The sequence below is a fragment of the Rhinolophus hipposideros genome (genome assembly GCF_964194185.1).
Source record: "Rhinolophus hipposideros genome assembly, chromosome: 13".
NCBI lineage: Eukaryota > Metazoa > Chordata > Mammalia > Chiroptera > Rhinolophidae > Rhinolophus > Rhinolophus hipposideros.
Window position 1 is genome coordinate 62,833,281 of NC_138059.1, and position 23,423 is coordinate 62,856,703.

Below are 23,423 nucleotides of genomic sequence, written 5' to 3' on the forward strand. Positions count from 1 at the left end.
TTTCCTCATCTACTTCCTAGGAAATACATAATTATGTGATAAAATTAAATCTCTTATGTTGCTATATCAGGTCATTTTAATGTTTAAGGGAGAAGGTAATCTACCCTCACAAAAATACCACTGCCACCAATCCCTCCCCCCCCCCAAGAGATAAAAAGGAAAAGAATTAACACGAACAACATCACAGAGAAATATCCCCACAATGTAAAAACTAGCATATTTCAAAAATAAGATCACATGCATTCTCAAACTTTCTATATTCATCTCACAATATCTTATGCACATTCCTCTAGGTCAGTATGTGCTCATAACTCAGTCTTTGGAATAGCTTCATAATATCCCATAGTATAGACAGCTAGTATATCAGGATTTTTCCAATCATTCCCTTATTGATGGAATTTCAGGTTTAGTTTAGTGTTTTCTGTTGTTGTTGTTTATTTTTTTAATCACTACAGACAGTGTCGCAATAAATGTTGTAACCGACATGTTGCTAGTTCTTTTATTCCAGGCAGGTATTTTCTAATGAATGGGCTTGCTCTGCGCAAGGACGCAAGGATCTTAAATCTTACTCATTTCTGCTGGATTGTTTTCCCAGGAATGTGTAGCAATCTCATGTTCCCACCAGCACTGTATGTGAGTTCCAGTTCCTTCCACACCCTCACCAGCACTGAGCACTTTCAAGCTTTTACAGTTTTGCTAAACTGATTCATGTAAAATGGCATTGTATTGCTTTATTTTGCATTTCCTTATGTGGGAAATGCACCTTCTCATGTCTATTCAATGTCCTCTTCCGTGAATAGCCTTCTAAAATTAAGTTGTATTCTTCCTCACACTGTACACACACACACACACACACACACACACACACACACACACATTCCATATAGATTAAAGGCCTAAAGAAAAAGTCTGCAATACCAGAAGAAAAAAAAAAAACCCAGAACATTTGTATAACATTTTGAGTGGAAGAAACAAGGTACATATATCTAAATGCCACCAAGGAGAAAAAATTAAGAATTTGAATTTATAACCATTAAACTTGTTTATATTGTGGTTTGCCTTACAGAAAAACTGGAAAAAAAAAAAAAGAAAAACCCAAAAAACTGAGAACTGGTGTTTGTTTTGTGTTTTTTTTTTAAAGCATGCATTACATATATATGATATAAAGGATTAATAGTGCTCTTGATGGTTCTCTCAAAAATGATACAAAAAAACAAGAAGCAAAAGAAAAATGAGCAAAGGATGCATGTTCACTCTCACAAATGTCCCCTGAAGATTTCTGTAGGCAAAGTGCATGATTCCTTCAGAGTATTGAATAGACGATGTCTCTCCTCCTATGTGACCTTCTCACGGTGTCATCCATCTCTGCCTGTACCGCCTCTTAGCATTTGGTCTGAATTCCTCATGTGGCATGTGGCCTTTGGTAAACCTCACATACCTACGAATCACATCTGAGTTTTCCTTTTAACATTTCCCTCCAACCTCCCCTTCCAACTGTGCAGCCAACTCACAATAGCCCGACTGCCTCTTGAAGCTAATATTCCGAAAGCTCTGTACACAAAGTAAACGGCCCCACCGAGCACCATTGTACAGTTTTAGATGTGCCCACGATAGAAGGACCACGTCTACTTGCAGAGTTTAGAAACTGAGCAATAATGTTGCAACTATGTATACTGACAGTTGGGTACTAGATTAATTGGGGGATCACAGCGTACATTATATAAATGTCTAACCACTCTGCTGTACACCTGCAACTAATATAAAATATGAAATGTCAACTGTAACTGAAAAAATAAATAATTTTTAAAAAGAAACTGAGGTTAGGAAAGGCGCCTGCACTGTTTTTATACACATCAGAATTTAAAACAGCACTTAAATGTTGCAGGTTCAGAAGAGAAGCAGCTGAGATAATCTATGAGATACATGCAAATGATAGCAAGCTACTGCCCAGGTTTTCATTTACAACCACACCATTAAAAATCATCAGTGAGCAGTGGGAACGTCACGTACCCATTGCTCCTTTCTCCCCGGGTGGAGACCACACATTTCTCACCAGCTCTCATGTGCTATAATAACCATTGCCCGGGAACTCATCATTCAAAGCCCCACCTTAAACAACGTCTTCAGGAAACATCCGCAGAAAGCCATCCCCTGTCTTAGACTCGTCCCCCAATTTTCAGCTGTCAGTTCCTTCAGAACTGGTCGCACACTGTCCTTCTCCTTTACAACTTTAATCACAGTTGTAATTAACCTCTGCCACCCTGACTTGAGTGTAATCTCAGCGAAAGAAGCACATCTATTTGGGGCAGAATGCTTAGTACAGTACCAGGTCCATAGCTGATGATCAATCAACATTTGTTGAATGAATAAATGAAAATCACAGTATCTTGTTTATTTATATCACAGCTGTTGTAAGAATCTGTAATTATTATTGTTTGTTCACTTGCACATTATCTATCTTCCTCATGAAAGTATGTGCTTCACAAGAATAGAGGCTTTGCCTGCCTTATTCTGAGCCCGTTGAGCCCGTTATATTCGTAACATCTGAAACAATGTGGGACATATAGGTGCTCGATACAAATTTGCTAATAAATATAGGTCCCAGTATATGCTATTGTTGGCTGGCTGAATGGGACCTTGAGGTCATCATTAGCTCCACTTCCAATGCTCCATGATTGAATATTGTGAGCACTTTCAATCTCTATATGTTAATTTTAAAGTTACATATTAATTTTCATTTATATGTACCATTTAATATATCAACATATTATCTATATTATAAAACATACAAAAATTAAAATAAAAATGAGGATGAGATAAAACAAATGTTAGATATATAATTTTTGGGGGGAATCCTATTTTGGAGACCTATTTTTCTGGATGACAATTAGTTACCCAGAATTAAACTGCAGTCAGACACACAGTTAGCTGTAAAGCTAATCTTTTTCAATATTCTGTAATCAAAAGCCGCTGTTTTAAGATAAAATTCTCTTTAATCAAGTTTCTAGAGTGCACAAGAGGGAGGCAACGAAACACGATTTGCAAGTGATTCAAAAGTAATTTTTATTCCCACGTTCTTCCTCTTTTAGGTTTAAAGTTGAAGTTACTGGTTAGGGAAACACGCATCCATAGATCACAGGTGATAGCTACTCAAAACGTGAGAAGTTCAAAGTACTAAAAGTCATATAAAAATTAAGGATGAGGGATTTTATCCGGCAGTAGAGTAGTAGAATTTTTATGCAGACAAACTTTCCTCTCACCCCATGCTCCACAGAGGCAAGATGAAAGAGCAGTTAATCTTCTCTGGCAAGTTAAAAGACATTCAACCTGAACTAGGTTCTGATTATCAGTATTATGGCAGCTTTAAAAAGAAATTGATGGTGTGGGAACCTGCTAGCAAATATTTTTTCTGAATTTCTTTTCAAAATAGAATGGGCTAGCTCTGGCTGGGAAAAATATATGTCATAGGGGAATAAATGTAAAAGCATAACGGATTTTCCCTCCAGTCACTTCAAATGCTTTTTCCTGACCCATTGTGATAACTTTTAAATGAAAATCTAAATACAGATTTAATCGTACTGTGGTACTGAGACTACTGAAGGGCTTCCATCTGACAACCCATTTACTTAAATGCACATATCAGCATGACGCTGGTTGTTTTTGCTACGATTCTAAACCGAAAAGCCTTAAGCCCTGCTCCCCTCTTTTACAGTCTCCCCAGGATCTATGTGACTTGCAGCCAGGCAGCCGCTTTGGCCATTTTATGCTTCGTTGGAATACCCAACAATCTCATTTTCACTCAGAAATAAAAAATGAACATGCTTGTTTTACTTTGTAGTCATTAGTTTGGCCCTGAGTGTTATATTATTAAATTTACTGACTTCTGATTCTTATTTGTAATGCTTCTAGAAGAGTTTTGGCATAAGGCACCACAGAAGCTGAAATCCTTGTTTTTGGGTTGATTTTTTGGCGAGGTTGGGTGGGGGGTGGGGACTTACACATGTTTCAAATTATTTTTTCTCTGAATATAAAAATTGTTCATGCTTCACGTAGAATTAGTAAATACAGAAAAACAGTGTAAGGAGGAAGGAAAAATATCACCTCTCATGCTATCACTTGCTCATGATAATCACTTAATATTTTGGAGCATTTTTTCCCAGATATGGTGAACTATATCATATGGAAGAAATCATAGTTAAATTTGAGCTGTTAATACAGCTCTGTATCCTGTTTTCTCCCCATTTTGTATTGTACCTCTAGCATTAAAAATTACTTTTAGACATTTACAACGGGCACAAAGATTCCATAATATGTACCACAATCAACCTTTCTCTTATTGTTGAACATGTAGGTAGCTTCCCAGGTTTTGATAAAATAAATAACAAATTGGTGGTAAACATCTTTCTGTACACTCTAAAGTTTAGCCTGTATTTTAGATAATTCTCTTAGGAAAGCTTCTCAGAAATGAAACTACAGCGACTACCAATGCTGCACAGAGCTGACATTAATTGAGTTTGTGTTAGGTTCTGTCTTACTTTACACATATGAACTAATTCAATATTAGTTCAATTTTACAGGTGAGGAAACTGAGGCATAGAAAGATGAAGTAACTCTCTCCAAGGTCACATAGTTAGTGGAAAAGCTGGGGCAAGCAGTCTCAGGATGGAGCTAGTGCCCCTAATCTTTATGCTGTACAGACTCTAATCACATATGTAAACATGACCCTTGCAGGTCATAAACTTGGACTTGGAAAGAATAGACCACCCAGTTGACTCCCTACACATTACAGATAGCAAAGTCCAGGAAGATTCCTTGACTTATTAAAGTCACAGAGATTACCAGTAGCAGATCTAGAACTTACATAGCATCGCATGTAAGCACTTGGGAGCCCCTTAGAAATGCAGAGTCTCAGGCCCTACCCCAGCCCTCCGGAAGCTGAATCTACATTGTTAACGAGATGCCCTGGTGATTCATTTGCCCATTAAAGTTTGAGAAGCTCTAACAAGACCCTCTGTGAACTTGATAGATCTTTGCTACTTTCATGGAAAATCTGCATATAAACTGCTAGTATTTCCACAGCACGGAAAAAAATGTCTTCAATTCTCAGAGTTAGTTAAAGCGTATGTTAGGCTGAGCCATATGAAATTGTTATTTTAGATAAAAAACAGTCAAATGTTGGCAACTTATTGTGGTTCAACTTCAGTAGGTACAGGGGTCACAGTAATAGAATGTAAAGGTAACTGTAGTCTGTGTAGAGATTGGACTTGAAGAATAAGACGGGGTTCCTTCCCCCCAAAAGTATACAGCTTAGTCAGGAAGAATAAACAGTTAAACAGACAATTCAATACAAAGTGATACGTGCTACCTAAGAGCATTCTGAGAGTTCAGGAGAAAGTTAAGTAATGTTCTGGAAGATAAATGCTATGAAAGAAAACAATTATTGGCTTCTATTAATGTCAAAAAAGATGGGCTTGCATGTCTTAGTCAAATTGTTAAATGAGGAGCCCCATAAGCTGCTTAGAGTCCTACAATACAAATAGATAAAGACTATAAAGTGTTCCACAAAGTATGGGAGATATGAATTACTGCTTGAACTGAGAAAGCAAGACCACCATGTGTCCTTAATGGTCATGGCAGGGAAAGAAAATTACAGGTCTTACCACTTACCGTGTACTATTCTTATGGGCCCCAACTTGGCCGTTTCTATTTTTTGAAGTTAATGGATATTTTTAGATTGGGTGAAATGAAGAACTAGCTTCCCCTTGTACTATGAAATGAACAGAAGAATCTTAGGCTAACTCATAGTCCTTAAAGGTAAAATATGTTTATTAGAGCTGTGCTTAATGATTTGTAAATAAATTATACAACATGTATAAGAGTACAAAACCTTTGCGAAATATTTACCATCAGAGTTCTCCATTTTCAGCATATCAGTCTTTTAAGTACTTGCCATTTGCTATTACAGAAATTAGACTGGGTTATCATGTTGATTTTGAATCTTTCCACTGGTTGGTTTAGAACACTTAATTCTGGGGGAGTTGGTTGAATTGGCAATAATTTCACTTTTGCACTTCATCTGACTTTTTTCTTATTAAGATCTCTTTCTGAGAAAGAAATAACCTACCACTAGCGGGGCCCATGGTGAGCTATTCATCTGTTAGTTAAATGCTCTCTATAGAAGCTGCATTAAAGGAACAAGCAAATGCTTTTTCACATACGACAAAAAGGCCAAGCCGGTGACAAGTCCTTTGGCATGCCATTGGCTTTCTTGGGGAACTATATGTTAGTAAGTCTCTACCTTGGGACCATCCCCTTGCTATTTCTCAGCTGGTCCTGATTTGCCCCTACTTTTTTCTTCCACAGCTCATTCATTCAAGGCTTTCTGAAACGAAGCCTTTCTCACAGGGACCAACTGATTTCACACAATTTCTCTCTGGATATTTACAGATTTTACTAAAGCTTGAGTGCTGCCATGGGAAGCGTGCTGCACTCCAAACACCAAAGGCTGTAAAGTCTGAGGACACTTTGAACCACACAGCATTCTGTTTGATCAATTCCATCTGTTCAAGTTTTTATTATTAGCGTATTTTAAGGGAAACTGCCTATACATTCCGGGGCCATTCTGTTTCTCTGGCCCCTGGGATTTATATGGTGATCTGCGTTGGTGAACTGAGTTATAGGAATTGCAAACCAACTTATATTTTTACTGCATCAAGACATCTAAAGAGTTAGAAAAACATGAGCTAAAAGTAAGAGCATGGACAGTAAAATCCTGAGAGATAAATTAGAAGGCCTTTGGTTCGTAAAAGTGTTCACAGACTACAGAAGATGTTAAGCTCAACATGAATTGATGATTGAGGAGTGATCTGTAATCTCAGATGATGTCATACATATTCCTTAGAGGATAAAACAACAAGGCAAGGGGCACTTCTCTAAATTTGGTAAAAGGCAATGGCCAATAAACATGTAGACCAGATGGTCCCTTTCTGGCTCTAGGCAGGAAGCAGTGGCTTAGCCTCGGAAATCTCCCCAATGCAGAATGCCGTTCAAAGCAATTTTAGGAACTTGTATAAATAAAACATCTGAGACCAAATTTGGGCCATCAAGTGAGTGATTCCCAAAACACACTGAACAGGGAGAAAATGATGTGAGGGTGGGGAATATCACACTTAGGCACATACTTGTGACAGCTCTAAGGGTCCCCACATCTCTCCTGCAGCCATAAGGAACAAATGGTTTCTATTTCCCACTAGTCGTGGATGAAACCTACTGGCAAAATGGCGTGCAAATGTTGGCAGTTTGATTCCTAATTTATTAGTTTCCTTCATTGCCTGCCTTCCTGTCTTTCCCCCCTCTCTCCTTCCCTCCTTTTTATCCATCCATCCAACCATCCATCCATCCATCCATCCATCCATCCATCCATCCATCCATCCATCCAAACTTTTACTGAATATGCCAAATTCTGGGGACTGTGAGAATACAGGTAAGAATAAGATATAACTTTTCTCCATCTTGCTTACAGCCAACAAGGGAAGACACACTATGCACAGACAACCAGAGTACGCAGCAGTATGTGGTGACTGTTACAAATGACAGAGCGCTAGGGCATCTCGGAGGGAGCGATCACAGCTGATTGGTGGCATCAGGAAACTTGCTGGAGGAGTCGTGTTTGAACTGATTCATGAAAGGCAGGCATGCAGGCATGGAGGAGGGAGGGCGTCCTCAGAAATGTGCCGCGTAATCAAAGGCACAGAGCAAGAGACGTGGAGGTGATTTTGAGACGTTTCACAGTGTAACGAGGAGATATTAGGTTGGTGCAAAGTCATTGCGGTTTACAACGTTGAAAATAGTTGCAAAAACCGCAATGGCTTGTGCACCAACCTAATACATAGAGAGATATCTACAGGGGCGCAGCAGGAACAAAGGGTGACTAACTGCTCCCCTCAACCACGCAACTCCAGCCTCCATGTCACCTTGGTGCTTGTCTTCCACGGTGGTTCCACCAACTTCAGCTTCCGTCACCTAGAGGGCTCCTTAAAGTCCAGATTGCTGGGCTCACCCCCAGAGTTCCTGATGGGGAGGGAGGATGTGGCGAATTTGCACTTCTAACAAGTTGCCAGGTGACACTGACCCTGAAGGTCTGAGAATCCAGGGACATGCCAACCAGGCTCCCATGCCATCTGCTGTTCCCTGTGCCTGGAAATTTCTACCCTCAGATTTTTGCATGGCTCCTGGTCTCACATTATTATTCCTCTTACTTCTTCTCCTGACACTCTTTACCCCCTTTCTATGCTTTATCCAGCTTCATAACCCTTATCAGAATTTAACACTATGGTTTATTAATTTTCTGTCATCCCAGTAGAATATAAATCCCACGAAACACTATTTTTAGTCACCAGTGCTTAAAACCGTGCTATATACCTAGCACTTAAAACTCTGTCAGCCCTTAGGCTTTAAAATAGTATTGGGCATGTGGTAGGCACTCAACAAACAGTATTGACTGAATGAATGAGATACTGTCTCGGAAAGAAGAGGCAGGAAGAGGGACCTGTGTAGTTTGAAGCAGAGAAGATGGAACCCAGATAACTCAGGTCAGATGCCGCATGGCCTCTATCTTATCAGGAAAGGAAAGGTTCATTTTTTTGCTCTTATTTATTAGTAAAAGGTTTGGGGTTGGGAAAAAGGGAGGGTTAGGCAGACTGGGGGCTTGAAGTAATTGGAGAGTTTTTAGAACTGTTGTGGAGCATGAACTACCTCAGCAAACTAGGCTTCTAGGGAAAAAGAGAAAGAAAACCTTCATTTTAGGCAGAGGAAACAAGGCAGACAGTATTTCTCTAGGCGATACCAAAGTGGTTTTCCTATCAGATATTAAGGTAGTTTTCTATTTGTCCCTTGCAATCATTGCCCTTTGCTTTCACACAAAGATCTGAAAACAGGGAGAGATGGACTCCCCCATATGTGCCCTCCTTTTTTGCCCCGTAAGTCAAGGGCCGAGAACTCTTCTTAGCAGCAAATTTTTAACTACTCTGACCATCTTGCTACACAGGCTTGTCCCAAATGCTTCTAACCTTCCCCCGTGTCCCAGTTTTGAGGCCAAATACATTGCAATCACATCATAATACACACATTATATACATTCCATGGAAACATGATTGATAAGCTATAATAGGACCCCAATCATATCTTGTTACAAGTTTTGTGTTCTCGTTACACTCACAAACATTACAAAAAGGAACTTAGTACACATTTAGGTGATTCAGGAATCAGCCCAATCAGAGGACAATCGGAAAGGTAGATGGGGGAAAAGAAAATATGGCGGATGAGGTCCCACGTGCAAATGGTTCCAGATTCTGTAAGTGCAGAGAACAGGATGCTTGCCTGGTGGTAAAACGTGTGATCACATAGAAGGTTCATGTTTTAGCAGTTGGTAACCTAAGACTGAGATGCTGTAAACATGCATGATGTATGCGTTAAGAAAACAAAGGTAGAGAAAGAGCAGGAGGAGGGTGTGTTGACGTAATATACTTGTATTTTCAAATTATTGTTCCAGTTTAGATTGTTGGATTAAAATAGAAGCCCTCAAGAGGTAGAGACTCTGTCTCTCTTTCTACTTTGAAGATTTCTGACCCTACTTGGGAAGAAAGAATGATGGCATGTAGTCATCATTAGTTCTCCTGGTACGTGGTCACTAAGTGTCCTGGGATGAGGGTGGGAGGCCTGAAAAGATGGAGAAGATGGTCCTTCCAGTTCTTAGGCAACTGACAGGAGGAGGGAGAGGAGAGGCCCATTCACTTGGCTAAGAAGACACTTAGACATTTTCATAGATCTTCTACTTAATTCTCCAGTAAGAGAGAAGGTAATGGAAAAGGTAATCAATTTTGTAACAGGATGTGTCTCCATGAGAGCCTTTTCAACTAATATTAGACATCCTATTTTACCGAATGTAACACCTTAGATTATATTCCAATTTATAAAGTGTTTTATTATTTCAGGCAATGCTAGAGAAATAGAAATCAGTGGCAGCCTTTTCCTTATCCTCTCTTTCTTCCACTGCTGTATTCCTTTCTTTCCTGTTTCCTTTCATTTTGAGCTCCAGAAATTTCTCTAACCCAAATCTTCAGAGTTAAATGTGTATTCTTTCTGCTTTCAATTCCAGCTTGGTTTCTCTCTCAGTCAGAGTCCCAGCAGAAACAGAGCTCTGCTCAGATGATTCAACCGGAGAGACTTTAATAAAGGAGTTATTTATAGAGATGTGGGCCGGGTAAGGGAACAGACAAGAGATGCTGAATCTCCCAGTGATGAAGGATTCCTGGGTCTGAAGGGACAAAAGGAGGAAAGAAAAAATGATCTTCTAGAGAGCAGGGAGAGCTGGGCCTTGGCAGCTTGTCCAGCAAGAGCCATCACTACAGAGGCTAGCAACTACCATGACAGCTGTGTCACTGAAACCAGGGAAGGAAGGATGAGGAAGAAATAACCTTCCCTTTGTCTCCTCCTGCCCTCCATTAAAGTGCTAGAGAAAGGAACCAGACACAGGCCACAGAGGCCTATCTTGTAGACACAGAGAAGAGAAACAGAGAATAGATGGGGGTAATTTCTGGCATTAATCTTGCTTGATTTGGTTTTTTGGCTTCCTAAGGGCTTGTTTAAAGGTATGTCCTCACCCTTTTTTGGAATTGTTGTAATAGAGCTAATGATGGGGTCCATGGTGGCATGTTCCAGATAACATGAGGAAAAATGGAATGATCCTCAAAAAAAAAAAAAATCATGGAGCTGGGTTCATGGTTCCATTACAGACTCATCTCTACCATCATCTGGCCCCTCAGTAATGCTTGGTGATCCCTCTGAAGGTCCAAGTTTTATAATGTCCCTGCGGGACATTATAAATAAAATAAAAGTCATCTCTCCTTTTATTGGGTCCCCTATCTCTTCATGGGACCAGGATCTCTCCTCCTACTTGACAGAGAAAAGATAGGCCAGCTAGCTTTCTGTCTCTTGAGGCCTAACTTCAACTTCATTATACCCCTCTCTTTTATTTACAGGCTCTCCCCCTCTTCTTATTCTTACCATCTCACATAAACAGAAAAGACATGGCCATATTTTAAGAAGAACTAAATAATAAAATGCTTCTTCAACTCGAGTTATCCACTCATCACCTCCATCACCACCCCACCTTCATGGGTCAACTTCTTGAATTTATGGTTTTCACTCCCTGCTAATTTCCTCACATCCTAGTCATTCCTCAGTTTACTGTGCTCTGGTTTTTACTCACTACTCCACCAAAAGCACCTTTGCTAATAACACAATTGATTTCTTAATGGCCAGACCAATGGATATGACTTTGCAGTTCTTGATGTGACGGACTTCTCCCTTCTTGTATCTCTTATATTCCAGGATTTCTGACATGTCTTGGGTTTCTTATTCTTTCTAGGCCTTTATACTAGTTTCTTCTCTGGCTTTTCTCCTCTGTTCTGTTCAGTTTGGGGCTCTCTATTCTTTTCATGTAATGAGTGCTTCCTGGGTGTTCCATCCTACACTCAAGATTTCAAGAGATTCTATTTACACATCACTTACTGAAATCTGTTTCACAGTCTAAATCTCTCTTGAGCTCCAGACCCATCTATCCAACTGGGCATCTTACAGGCACTTCAAACTACACATATTCAAACAGCACTTAACTTCTCTGCAAAGAGCTCCGTCTAGTTACAAAATCCTAAGAATTACTTTACACTATTTCCTCTTTCCTCTTCTTTTTGGTCACTTGTGAAAATTCTGTCTCCTAAATATTCCTTTAATTGCTTGTCTCCATTTCCTTCAAATGTCACTGCCATAAGCCAGGCTGTAACACATATTCCATGGTCACCATGATATCCCACTCTTCTTGCCTCCAATCTTCATCCCTCATATCATCCCTTCTCAATGATGGCAAATGGAACTCTCTTTAAAAAAATCGAATTATCTATATACACTATTCAAAATTCTTCATCAGCACTCTGTAGCCTTTGGAAGAAGTCAGAACCCCATGTTATGGGACATAGGCTTAAAGCCTTACATACCTTTCATTACTCCCATCGAGAGAAATACCCTTTATTTTAGTCATATTTAATGGCTCCAATTTTCTAGATTTGACCAAGCCCTCTCGCCTGTAGTGCTTTGCACATACAATATATTCCATGTTTGGAAAGATTTAACCTAATTTCTACTTGTTTTTTACTGTGTTTCCCTGAAAATAAAATCTAGCCAGACAATCAGCTCTAGTGTGTCTTCTGGAGCAAAAATTAATATAAGACCCAGTCTTATATTACATTACAAGACTGGGTCTCATATGACCCAGTCTTATATTATATTATATTATATTATATTATATTATATTATATTATATTAACCAGGTCTTACAGTAAAATAAGACAGGATCTTATATTAATTTTTGCTCTAAAAGACTCATTAGAGCTGATTGTCCAGCTAAGTCTTATTTTCGGGGAAACACAATATTACTGAGATAAGAGCCATGTCCTTTGACTATGAATCATTTAAAAGAAAAATGTAAAATACCTTGGCAATTTAATAATCCACTCAAATTCCTGTTTGTCTTTTAAGACTCATCTGGCATCCAAGAAGGCTTCCTTGATTTTCTCTCCACCCTTCAGTCTGGATTAAGTTACCCTCCCCTGCGCTCACCCGGCACCAAGGATTTTCCCTGAGGGCACAGTGATCCCAGAGTTGGAATTGTTTGTTTACTTGTCTGAGTTACTCTTTATGATTGTGCACATGGATGGTTCTATCTCTGTAGTCCCAGACTAGCAGAGGACCAGATACCCTACGAATGTTTATAGAAATGAAATTAAATCCTCCCTCATTAAACACTTCTCAGGCTTGCCAAGTCACTCTGCTTCATCCCCAACAACTCTAGGGAATAGGAAAGGATAAGATGATTTTTGGATTCACCAAAGATACTTTTATTAACCAGAAAGCATGCTGTGAACTCAGCTGACCTGGGTTTTTAGTCCTAACTCCACCACTAGCTCTGCAAATCCCTTTACCTTTTTGGAGCTCTGTTTCCTTATGTATTAAATAAAACGGCTGGGCTATGATATTTTTTTTCTCTCCTTCAGTTCTGACACTCTGACTTAAAAAGACCATTTACAGAATAAAAGTACACACTTTAAATTAGTTTGAAGTGCAAAATTCTAAACGCCTACTTGGGTGGATAGCTTCTTCAAGAGAACCAACTGGAGGGCAGAAGGGGTTGGTCATCAGTAAATATCAGAGTGACCACTGAGAGAGAAAGAGTCATTGCTAATGATTTCTCAGCATGTTCTCCCAGATCTGGCCCCCTAGTTCAAGACCATTATTTCACAGCCTCCCTTGCAGCTACAGGTGATCTAACTGATTCTGTCCAGTAGGAAGTGATGTTTGAACATGTAGACTGTGCTCTTAAAGGGAAGGGGAGTGACCATTATTTTCCACTTTCCTGCTGGCTGAACTGCAAGAGCTAGAAGATTCTTCTTGAACCACATGTTGGAGTTGAGTGCTGAGCACGGCAGAGGTATGGACAGAGGAAGCCTGGTTTTCTGGCACAACTCACTGTACCTGCTCTGTATTTTTACACGAGAGAGAAATACATTTCTTGTGTAAGCCATTGAGTTTGAGGGCTCTTTGTTATAGCAAAAAAAAAAAAAAAGGAAGAAAAAAAAGAAAAAGAAAACAAAACAACTCTATAGTTATCCTTAATAACGTAGTAAAACTTTTTTAAAAAAATTTAGTGTCTATTTTCAAAGTACAGTGAGATACAGAACAAAGGTGGTAATTTTATTGAAGAGAATCACTCAGAAGTTTGCTTTTTTAATAACATAATTAATTATTTAGGAAATTTACTATACTTCTTAGAAAGAGATTATAAAGCTTTATATTCTACATTGCTCTTTATCATAAAGAAGCTAATGCCCAAAGGCAGATTGGGAAAGCATTTATTTGGCAAAGCAAATTCTAATCCTATAAACCAGTTATCTACAATTGTAATGAAGACTCTAAACCAAGTCCCCAAAAGGGTTTTATTTTCTGTTCAGTAATCCCATTTACAAAGACAGAAAAACATGTAATGCTTTTGTAACTCGTACAATATAAGCTGTGAAGTTATGAAACGTTAACATCCTTCATTGCATTTCAAGGGGTGGAAATCATTATGTTAGTGGTATTACCCAGAAAGCATCCTGGCACCACAAAATAAAGGCTCCATTATCAGACTGGGCTCCAAGGAGACATTGGCCCAGGAGCATTTGAAATGCTCCTCCTTTGGCTAGCTCAGTGGCAGAGGGAATGCTGATCCCCAAGGAGTACAGCTAGCTTATGAGTTCAGGTCAGAGGAGGAAAGAGCTGCAGCACTGCACATCTCTAAATAGCAAAGCAGGAGGCCCTAACTCATAGAACACACCACAGCCTTCTTGCTTCAGGTCATTACTGTGAATAAAGCCTGCCTACTTTGCTAGTTAAAGATGAGCTCTGCAAAAGCTATTTCTCTGACCTGACTCCAGAGGGCTTTCAGGGCTGAGGCAGAGTGAAACACAAGCAGAAGAAGAGGCAGAGAGTCTGATTATAGAGGCCTCGAAAGCCAGGCAGAGGATTCAGGATTATGATGGAGTTGGTGATAGGGAGCCAAGTAGATCTTTGGGCCAGGAGTAACACAACAAGTCTTACTTTAGGGAGATCATCAGTATGAAAAAAAGACTAGAGAGAGGTAGATCAGTTAGAAGAAAATTACTTTAAATTAGGTGGAGATAAAGAAGTCCTGGATATGGCTGGTGGCTATTACAAGGGAGAGAATAGGATACTTTTTACAGGAATGGAAGGAAATGGAGATAAATGTGCTCTTTGGGCACGAAGTAAACAGGGTAGTTGAACACTTGAAATAAAGCTCATTAAAGCAGCAATCATAATAAGTGATTTTTACTCCACAGTTGACCATCCAAATCAGCACCCTTCTCAGACTGAAATGGGGCACTGCCGATTACTATGCCAGAACAGCAGGTGCAAACCGGGCTGGTCTTGGGCAAATGACGATTTATGGCCATCCTATCTGAGAAGAACTTTAATTATCAACACAGAAGGTAACTCTCCGATTCACGTGACCAGCATGATCTGCTGTACTCCAGGTTTCTAGAAGTTTAGAGCATTAAAAGGAAGTCACCTTGGGAGGATAAAAGAATTAAAAGGTGCTGTTGAGAGATAGAGAGGACTAGGTAGGGAGAAACACATCCGGTGTCTCTGAAGTTGTCTATTCTACCTAATCACTGTATTTCTTACACTCCTCTTCTCTTCAATATGTCATATCCCAATATGGGGCCTCTTTGCTTACAGGATTTCAAGGGTCAAACTGATGTTTTAAAAGAAATTTTATTTCCTTTTAAGTCTAATTCCCGAATCTCTATATCCTGCTTCCATGGATGAAAAATAACTGGGGTGTGTGTGGGGTGGTGGCAGGTGAGGGACAGAGGGCGGGGCTGTGGCTACAGCACGGACACTGGCCAATCAGAATGCACCAGCTGGCTAGTGGCTGTAAGCAGGCCTGCACACACCTACAGTCTTGGGGAAAAGGCTGAGTCCTCGGAGCTACACCCCTAAGAAAAGAGAAGGGGAAGAATTGCTCTGAGACATGAAAGGGTCTTCCATGAATGCAGGACTGGGTGAGGAAAGAGGAGTCAGGGGTCCTCGCAGCAGATCCAATCCCAGTGGGTTTACGTCCCCAGAGGCAGTGCTGGTGGCAGGAAGTGAGTTCTCTCTCTCCCCCTCCCAAGATACAGCAGGGCTAGGTGACCAGAGTAGGTGAGGCCCTTAGGGGATTTCTACCTGTCCTTCTTGGTCCATCAAGCTCTCTTGTTAATCCCCATAGTATCTGTCATCCCCTAAAGCACTTATAGCTTCTATACTAAGGCGGGGCATGGGGCTATTTTCCTGACTAGAATGCAAGTTATCAGAGGGCACTGGTTCTGTTGGTCACTGTTCGTGGCACAGAGTAGGCATTTGAATAATACTTGTTGAGTGAATGAAGACACACACCCGCAGCCACTTTCTGTGCTACTTTTTGGTGTTTTCTTTGTGACAATCTAAAGTTTCTTCATTTTCCATTTTTCTATCTCTTGTGGTCTCTGCCTGCTTTCCTAATAATGATCTACCCTCAGTGACTCATCATCACCCTAGAGAAGGTGACCAAGGTTAAATAAACTTCCAATTTTACCTATATAATCTAGTCCTTTCCTTGATTATCCTGAAACAATCAGTTCCCCAAGCAAGATTAAATATTCAGTTATTCTTTGAAGCAAGTCTTTTGAATATCTGAATGGGTGGCAGAGTGAGAAGTACTAGTTTGTAGAGTCAGACAGAACTGGGTTAGGATCCCAACTGTAGTCTTATAGTAACCTTGGGTTAGTTAGCACTGACCTTGGGTTACTCTGTCTGTATCTCATTCAGCTTATCTGTAAAATGGGAATACCAAAACCTGCATAAGGTTGTTGAGAATACTAATATTTGCATACATGTTTATATTAAGTATTAGCTATTTTACGACCTCATTAAGTACTTAGTAAGTGCCAAGAACCATGCATTATCCATGCTACTGTATTTAATCCTCAAAAAAAAACTAATATTATCTCCATTGTCTCAGAGGCTCAGAGGTTAAATAACTTGCTTAAGGTAACAGAGCATTTAAGTATGGGAAAGCAGAAATTGAAACCCAGGCAAGTTGAACTTCAAGACATAAACATTATGCTACATTGACTCGCACAAAGGAGGTACTGAATAAGTAGTTCTCAAAAAAACCATAGCCACTGTAAGTCTACAACATTGCCAGCATTTATTGCTTTATTGTCTTAGATCTCTATTACCATCACTGAAAAAAAATCTACCCCAATTTCATGTGAGGCAAAAGATCCTACGTGTTTGTCCTCAATATCACAGTATAATACATAACTAGGTCTGCTTCCAGGAATACGAGGAGATGGGTGAAAAGGAGAGAACAAAATGATGTTTGCCTGGGTGTGGGGGGGGGGGGCAGGGCGGTGTGTGGGGGGGGGATTCCACTCACTGACTGACATTTATCAGGGAAATGTTTGACTTGCATTTGGAGGCCTTGAAGCCTTCTGATAGTAGAGTATCAATAAATGTTATTTGAAGTCAAATTATTTTCCACATTTTGGCTTCATTCCTTTTCTATGTATTTTTATTTATTTTTGCTGTGTATTTTTAAATCTCCCTTGTAAATGTGTAATTTACTATAGCTATCAAAATAGGTATTATTAGCTTTTGTCATTAGACTTTCCTTGTAGTCTAGCCACAATTTTTTTCCTGCGACACTTAAAGTTTGCCGTTTACTGAACACTTATTATAAAATTGACACTATCCAATTGTTACTAGTTTATTTATAAAGAGGATAGAACTCAATAACTACTCTTGGTGGGGGCGTGCTGGTCTTCCCTGAATGTTCTATCTTTTATCCATGTTGAGAGTCCTGCAGATGATAATCCCATATTATTAGATTAACCAAGACCTACAAAAATACATTTATAAAAATGCAAGAAATGGGGCTGCTCCATAATGACTAACAGCAAAACCAAAACAAATTACATAAGGGATAAAAATGAGGTGGTTTAGAATTAGAATTTTGGAGGGGCAACAAAAATAATGTAACAAAAATACTGCTAAATACTATTCCACCATGTCAGCTCATCAGGTTCTTGGTCACTGAAGAGCTCGACTTACAGAAAATAGTTCCCAAGTAAATAAAACAAGATACTCCCAAACATACACAGTATTTGTCTTTGGTGATGAGAGAATAAGGTATATATCTAATGCAGGTAAGTTAAAAAAAACCCCACTTTTGATGGTGAGTGTGCCCAGAAACATTTCTGGTTTGAAGGACGCTCTAGGCTTCTACAGTGATGGACAGGTAAGATTGCCTTCTTCAGTTTCTCATTGTTGCATCTTTTCCTTCCAACTCTCAGACATGTGGTTATTTATACATTTGGGACTGCCTTATCATGTAGCAGCCCGAAAGAAAATGGCAATTATGACTTTCACTGCAGAGCAACAGAAAAGGTAGTGCAACTTCCTCCAGAAAGGTTCCAGTTGCTGCAAACTCTAGAAGAAAAGGGCGCCATTACTGTGCTCATTTCTTCTGCTAAGTGGTGCTTAGGAAAGCACACACACCTGCTCAGCTCCAGCAGGCCTGGTAACTTGTCCCCGAGGAACACCACACACTGAAGTCATTATGGAAAGAGCCACAGCTGAGTGACGGGGCAAGATTTTGTGTCACACGGCACATCCAAACCTGTGATGTATGTTTATCACATGGCCTGAATCAGCTAGAAGAGTCAAAGTAAATTCCTCCACAACCTGAGCCTGTACCATTAGTCATTAAACACGAGCTCCCTTACCCAAGGGCAGTGACAAATGACGGGATGTAAAGCTTGGACCATGTGTGTGTGTCTGGGAGCCCAAAAAAGCAGCCCTCAGATGTTAACTCCTTTATGTTTCTCATGGGAACATTAGGGTAGAAAAATTGGGGATTGCATTACTATCTGTAGTCTCCATCTCAGCCAAAGCCCTGCGCTCAGCCTGCAACCCCTAAAACTGAGGACATTTTTAAAAAATTCTCTCTGTAAGCACTGTATTCAGGGGAACTCTAAAGGCAGAGCCCAGATTCTTTCAGAGAAAAACAGGAACACAATTCTCTTTTCCAGGGTCACACGCATAAATTCTTCTCTATGCTATTCCTAGAAAGATCAATTTTGCTTTAAATCTCCGGGCACTCCCCGCTCATAATCCAGATCTATATGAAAGCTTTCCTCGACTGGTAATTATTGAGTGATAGTAGACTACTTTAAAAAGATTTAAGACACTGGTTTTCCTCTTTAGAAAGGAATGGAACTAGAGGAGCTATTTAAGGTTCTTCCAGCTCTAAAACGCAGGAATGCTATAATTTCCAGATTCAAAGAACGACCCCCTGCAAATTCCAGCAAATCACATGCTGTCTAGTCCACAGCGAGCCTTCAGGATAAGATGTGCAGCGTCACACAGTGCTCTATCTGCAGGCCTGTGCCTCCCCATCAAAGGCAAACACAGAGCATGCGAACCTACAGAGGGGGGAAAAGGGAATTGTTCTTCCTTCCCCTTCTATGTTTGTCCCTTCAGAAAAACACATTTTACAGTTGGCTACTTTTATTCTGCTTATTTTGAATGGACTCATTTGCATCAATCAGATTTGAATATCTTTCTAATAACCACACTGTGGGCCAAACAAGCACTGAAAAACAAACAAACCAACAAACCACACTCAGTTCTTAAATTAATCACTGGTGCATTTCAACCCCCTGCTCCTGCATACATTTGTAAAGGAAAAGCTTTAGTTTTCAGGTCATGAATCACATAGTACAGCGGCCATCCTTTCCATCGACCATCAACAGAGGCAAATACTGCAAACACTGGCCATAGCTACTACAAAGACAGAACCCCATTCAACAGTGGTCCACAGCTTATGTGGACACACTATAAAAAGTACGAAAAGCTACACTTGCTCCCAATGCATTCTCTCAATGAACTCAACCAAAGAGCTGGGAGCTCACATACATTGTACTTTAGGTGGCCAAGAAAGTGTGCTGATCCACCCGGAGACCACCGACCAGAAAAACTGAGGCGTGCTCAGTACCCAAATCAGCCCCCTTATCCAACTAAAAGCCACGCAGGGCACAACAGTCGCTCCACTTACCCAGCATAGCGGTTGCTGTAAAGGTGGCTGTGCCCTGCTTGCAGAATCTTCAAAAAGAGCAAGCAAAGAGGCAGAAAAGCAGCTGTCTGGCTCCTGGGCTTCCCGAGGAACTTCATAGCGTTACAGGGAGCGGAGCTGGAAGTTAGTTACCGCAGTCACCCGAGGCTGGAGGTGGCTCCCGGCACCCCCTCCGCTCTCGCACACCGTCTCTGGGAGGGGCTGGGGGAGAAGGGTTGGGAGTGAGCAAACTGTGACACTTCTCTCCAGGCACAGGATAACGACAAAAAGTGTTCAAGCAGCGGAGGAAGGGAAGTTGCTCTTAAGACTTGGTCTTGGGACGAGAAGCCGCCGCGCACGCAGCCCAGCCCAGCAGCTGAGCCTGATGCTTTACCAGGCTCCCCTGTGCTGACTCAGGGCAGTGGTTTGCTGGGTGCTGCTTCCTGTGGGGAACGCTTCTCTGGTTTTTTTGAGGGGGGGGGGATGGTGGGGGTGGTTTGCTATCCAACTTTAGGCTTCTAACTTTTTTGGACAATCTTTCTCCTATCACCTTCCAGAGCAGAGGACCCTAAATTAATTGCAAATGATGTGTTTGAGGAACAGATGGTGTAAATACCTGACCACTGTGCTGTACACCTGAAGCTGAATAATATTGAATGTCAACTATAATTTAATATATATATATATATATATATATATATATATATATATATATATATATATAGTCACAGGAGGTGGAGTACAGCATAGGGAATAGAGTCAGTGGAATTGTAACAGCTGTATAGGATGTCAGAGGGGTAGTAGATGGGGGCGGGGGGGGTTATCACTTTGTGAGGGGGGTAAATGTCTAACTAGTACATTGCTTTGTACACCGGAAACTAATTTTAAAAAAATGATTGGTTTGAGGATGAGCTAAATACTCAGGCATAGAACATTCCGGGCTTAAGATTTTAATCTCGCCTACAAATTTCTACACGGATTCCACGGCCTGAAATGCACAGTGAAGCGTCTTAATGAGTAGGTACATAGGGGTAAGCTGAGAGCACCTGGAGATAGACAGCCAGCTTCTGTCCCCATGCGTACCTGTACCAGGATGGGGCGACCACTTCCCTGGGTTTGAGGGAACTCTTGTAGTCATTCTGCGTCAGCAGCACCCAGACCTGTGGCTATTTCAGAGGTTCTCTTGGGGAACAGGAAGCCTCCAAGTGCTTTACTACCTTCCTTGTACATTTGGAATCACTTAGGGAGCAGACCATTTAAATCAGAATTCCTGGGGGAGGGATCAGTAGTTTCAAAAGCTCCTGAGGTGTTCCATTGTGCAGCCACCACACTCGTCTCCCGAGTGAGCTTTTCAATTTTAACGTGCATGCAAATCACCTGCGCAGCTTGTTAAAATGCAGCATCTGCTGCAGTGGGGTGGGGCTGGGCTTGAGATTCTGCTTTTCTAACAAGCTCTCAGCTGCTGCTTGTGCTGTCGTCCTTCAGTCACACTCTGAGCAGCCAGGCTTTACTTTAGAATGAGGTCTTCTTTTTCTTCTCGCTCTCAAAACTAGAGGTGGAGGGAATCGTGGAGCAAACCATTTCCTTCTCGTTTTTCCCATGTTGGTGCTGAAGAAGGCTTTTTTGCATCCATTTGCTCCCACCTGAACATCAGAACGCCCATTGGTGATATGTGCTTTTCTCTCGTAAATAAGAACGAGTGTGGGGACAAAGCCCCCAAAAAACAGTTTCCAGGCTCTCGGCCTCACATAGAAAGGTGCTGGCTCGGGTAGTAAATGGCCATCAACTGTGATCAGATGGCCATCAGCTGTGGCTAGTTGGCCGTCAGCTGTAACCCGTCAGCCATTGGCCACTAATATAACTGCTGTGGCTACGCTAGCAAAAAAAAAGAATAGGGGCTAGCAAGAGCGGATTGCAGAGAGGCGGATGCCGCCGCTGAGAATATAGTGATGACTCCCCTACTTATGGCTCCGTGGGTGTTCCTTTTTGGCCTCACCGTGTCCTGCGTTCTTATGTGGGGAGCAGGAGCGGAGACCCTGCACGACAAATGGCGCAGCGAGCAGGGTCCCCTGCGTGACAACGAGGTACCTCCTGGTATCCCCCATGTCAAATTCTGGTCATATTCGAGGAGAGAGTGTGAGCCAACATCTCTCTATCATGCTCATTCATATACTTTTTGAATTTCCTGAAGAGTCGTGGCCAAGAACTCCTGTACCCACCAATAATATAGCTAGAGCACCTGGTAGGAGAGAAGCATCAAATCTTCCCCCATGTCTGTACCTGGGGAATTGAACCAAACATACAGGAGTTTGGTCCATAACAGAGCTGAAATGATTTTTGTTTGAAATGATTCTCTAAAGTTTTCTTCAACTACCTCAGGAATACTTTAGTTCACCTCTTCTCTATGTCTCCCTCTGTAACACCAAAGTTCTGTTCTGAACTGTGGAGTGTACATAACGCATGGGCTTTAAGTATTTGCCTGGTTTCCTCCCAAGGCTGCCTTCCCCTTACATGCAGAACTGTATCCCTTTTCTCTCTGTGTGCACTTCCTCATATCTCCTCGGGGGAGCACCATGGTCACTGAAGGATGAGCAACAATGTTTGTTGAGTGAATGATGGACCTGGGAAGGGATTCGTCAGCCAGCGTTCACTCTGTGGCTTCTGTATCCAGATAGAGGAAACGACATCTCGACCGCAGAGTTCTATGGGTAACTGAGGATTAGAACATTCTAAGTTCCCTCGTTTTGTTTCTTGTTGGTTTATGTGGTTGTTTTCTTCCTTCCTGACTTCATGGCCTTGTGCTTTGTCCTCTATAAACTGGTGTGGCTGCTGTGCAGGGCTCACAGCAATGCCTCCTGAGGCCTTTTGTATGAGGCCAAGAAAGCTATGTAACAGCCAGTGAACTGTTGAAATAAGAGGTTACTGTGTGAATAAAACACTTCATCTCTTTGCATTTCATTGTGTCAGAACAATGCATAAATCTGTCATATTCTATCACAGCATTAAACTAAGAATGTTCAGTCTCTGGGGATTAAGCTCATCCTCAAATCATTATGAAGGGTTGGATCCAGCAAGCATGTTTAGCAAAGCCTCTCCAGACCCTGAGACCAAGGTAATAATTTCCTCGACCATGAAATATGCAAGAGACCCTGGTGACATCCTATAACCTTCCTAAAAAATTCACATCAAAGAGAGGTTCTCAGACAATAGAAGCCATTCCTCTGCTTTTCTAAGGACCTGGTTATCTGATCACACTTCTCTTGGGGTAGATAAGCTCCCATAAAATGAGTGATAAATGGAGTCCATTTAGCAAGGGGGAGGAGAAGAAAACAGTTTTACAGATTAATTCAAAGATAAAAGTCCCATTTTTAAGGCACTGAGAGGGAGTGAATTATTAAACCAGTTAGAGATCTGGAGATGGAAAGATGAGAATTTGTATTTACGGGCTATGTCTTGTCATATTTTAGTAAAAAGGGTGAACTTTATTAAAAGATCTATTACCCAGCAGAGAAAAAAAGGAAACTATCCGGGAAAAGAAAATGTCATCCTTGATTTGGGTCCATTTTGCTGAGGATTAGATCATGTTTAATGTCCCTTCTAGATCTGAAATTCTATAGATTGTGGGGGAAGATTTTGCAAAATCATTTCTTAAGTGTATAAGTGAGAGCCATGT

At 40.9% G+C, this 23,423-nt stretch overlaps 1 protein-coding gene across 1 annotated transcript in view; it reads right to left on the bottom strand.

Moving 5' to 3' along the window:
* CPA6 (carboxypeptidase A6) overlaps positions 1-19,878 on the bottom strand; it is a 243,770-nt gene extending 223,892 nt beyond the window's left edge. The window contains exon 1 of the mRNA XM_081070231.1: positions 19,754-19,878. Within this exon, the coding sequence (XP_080926357.1) occupies positions 19,754-19,869 (116 nt within the window). The 5' untranslated portion in view covers positions 19,870-19,878. The remainder of the gene's footprint in view (positions 1-19,753) is intronic.
* Positions 19,879-23,423: the final 3,545 nt, after the last annotated feature.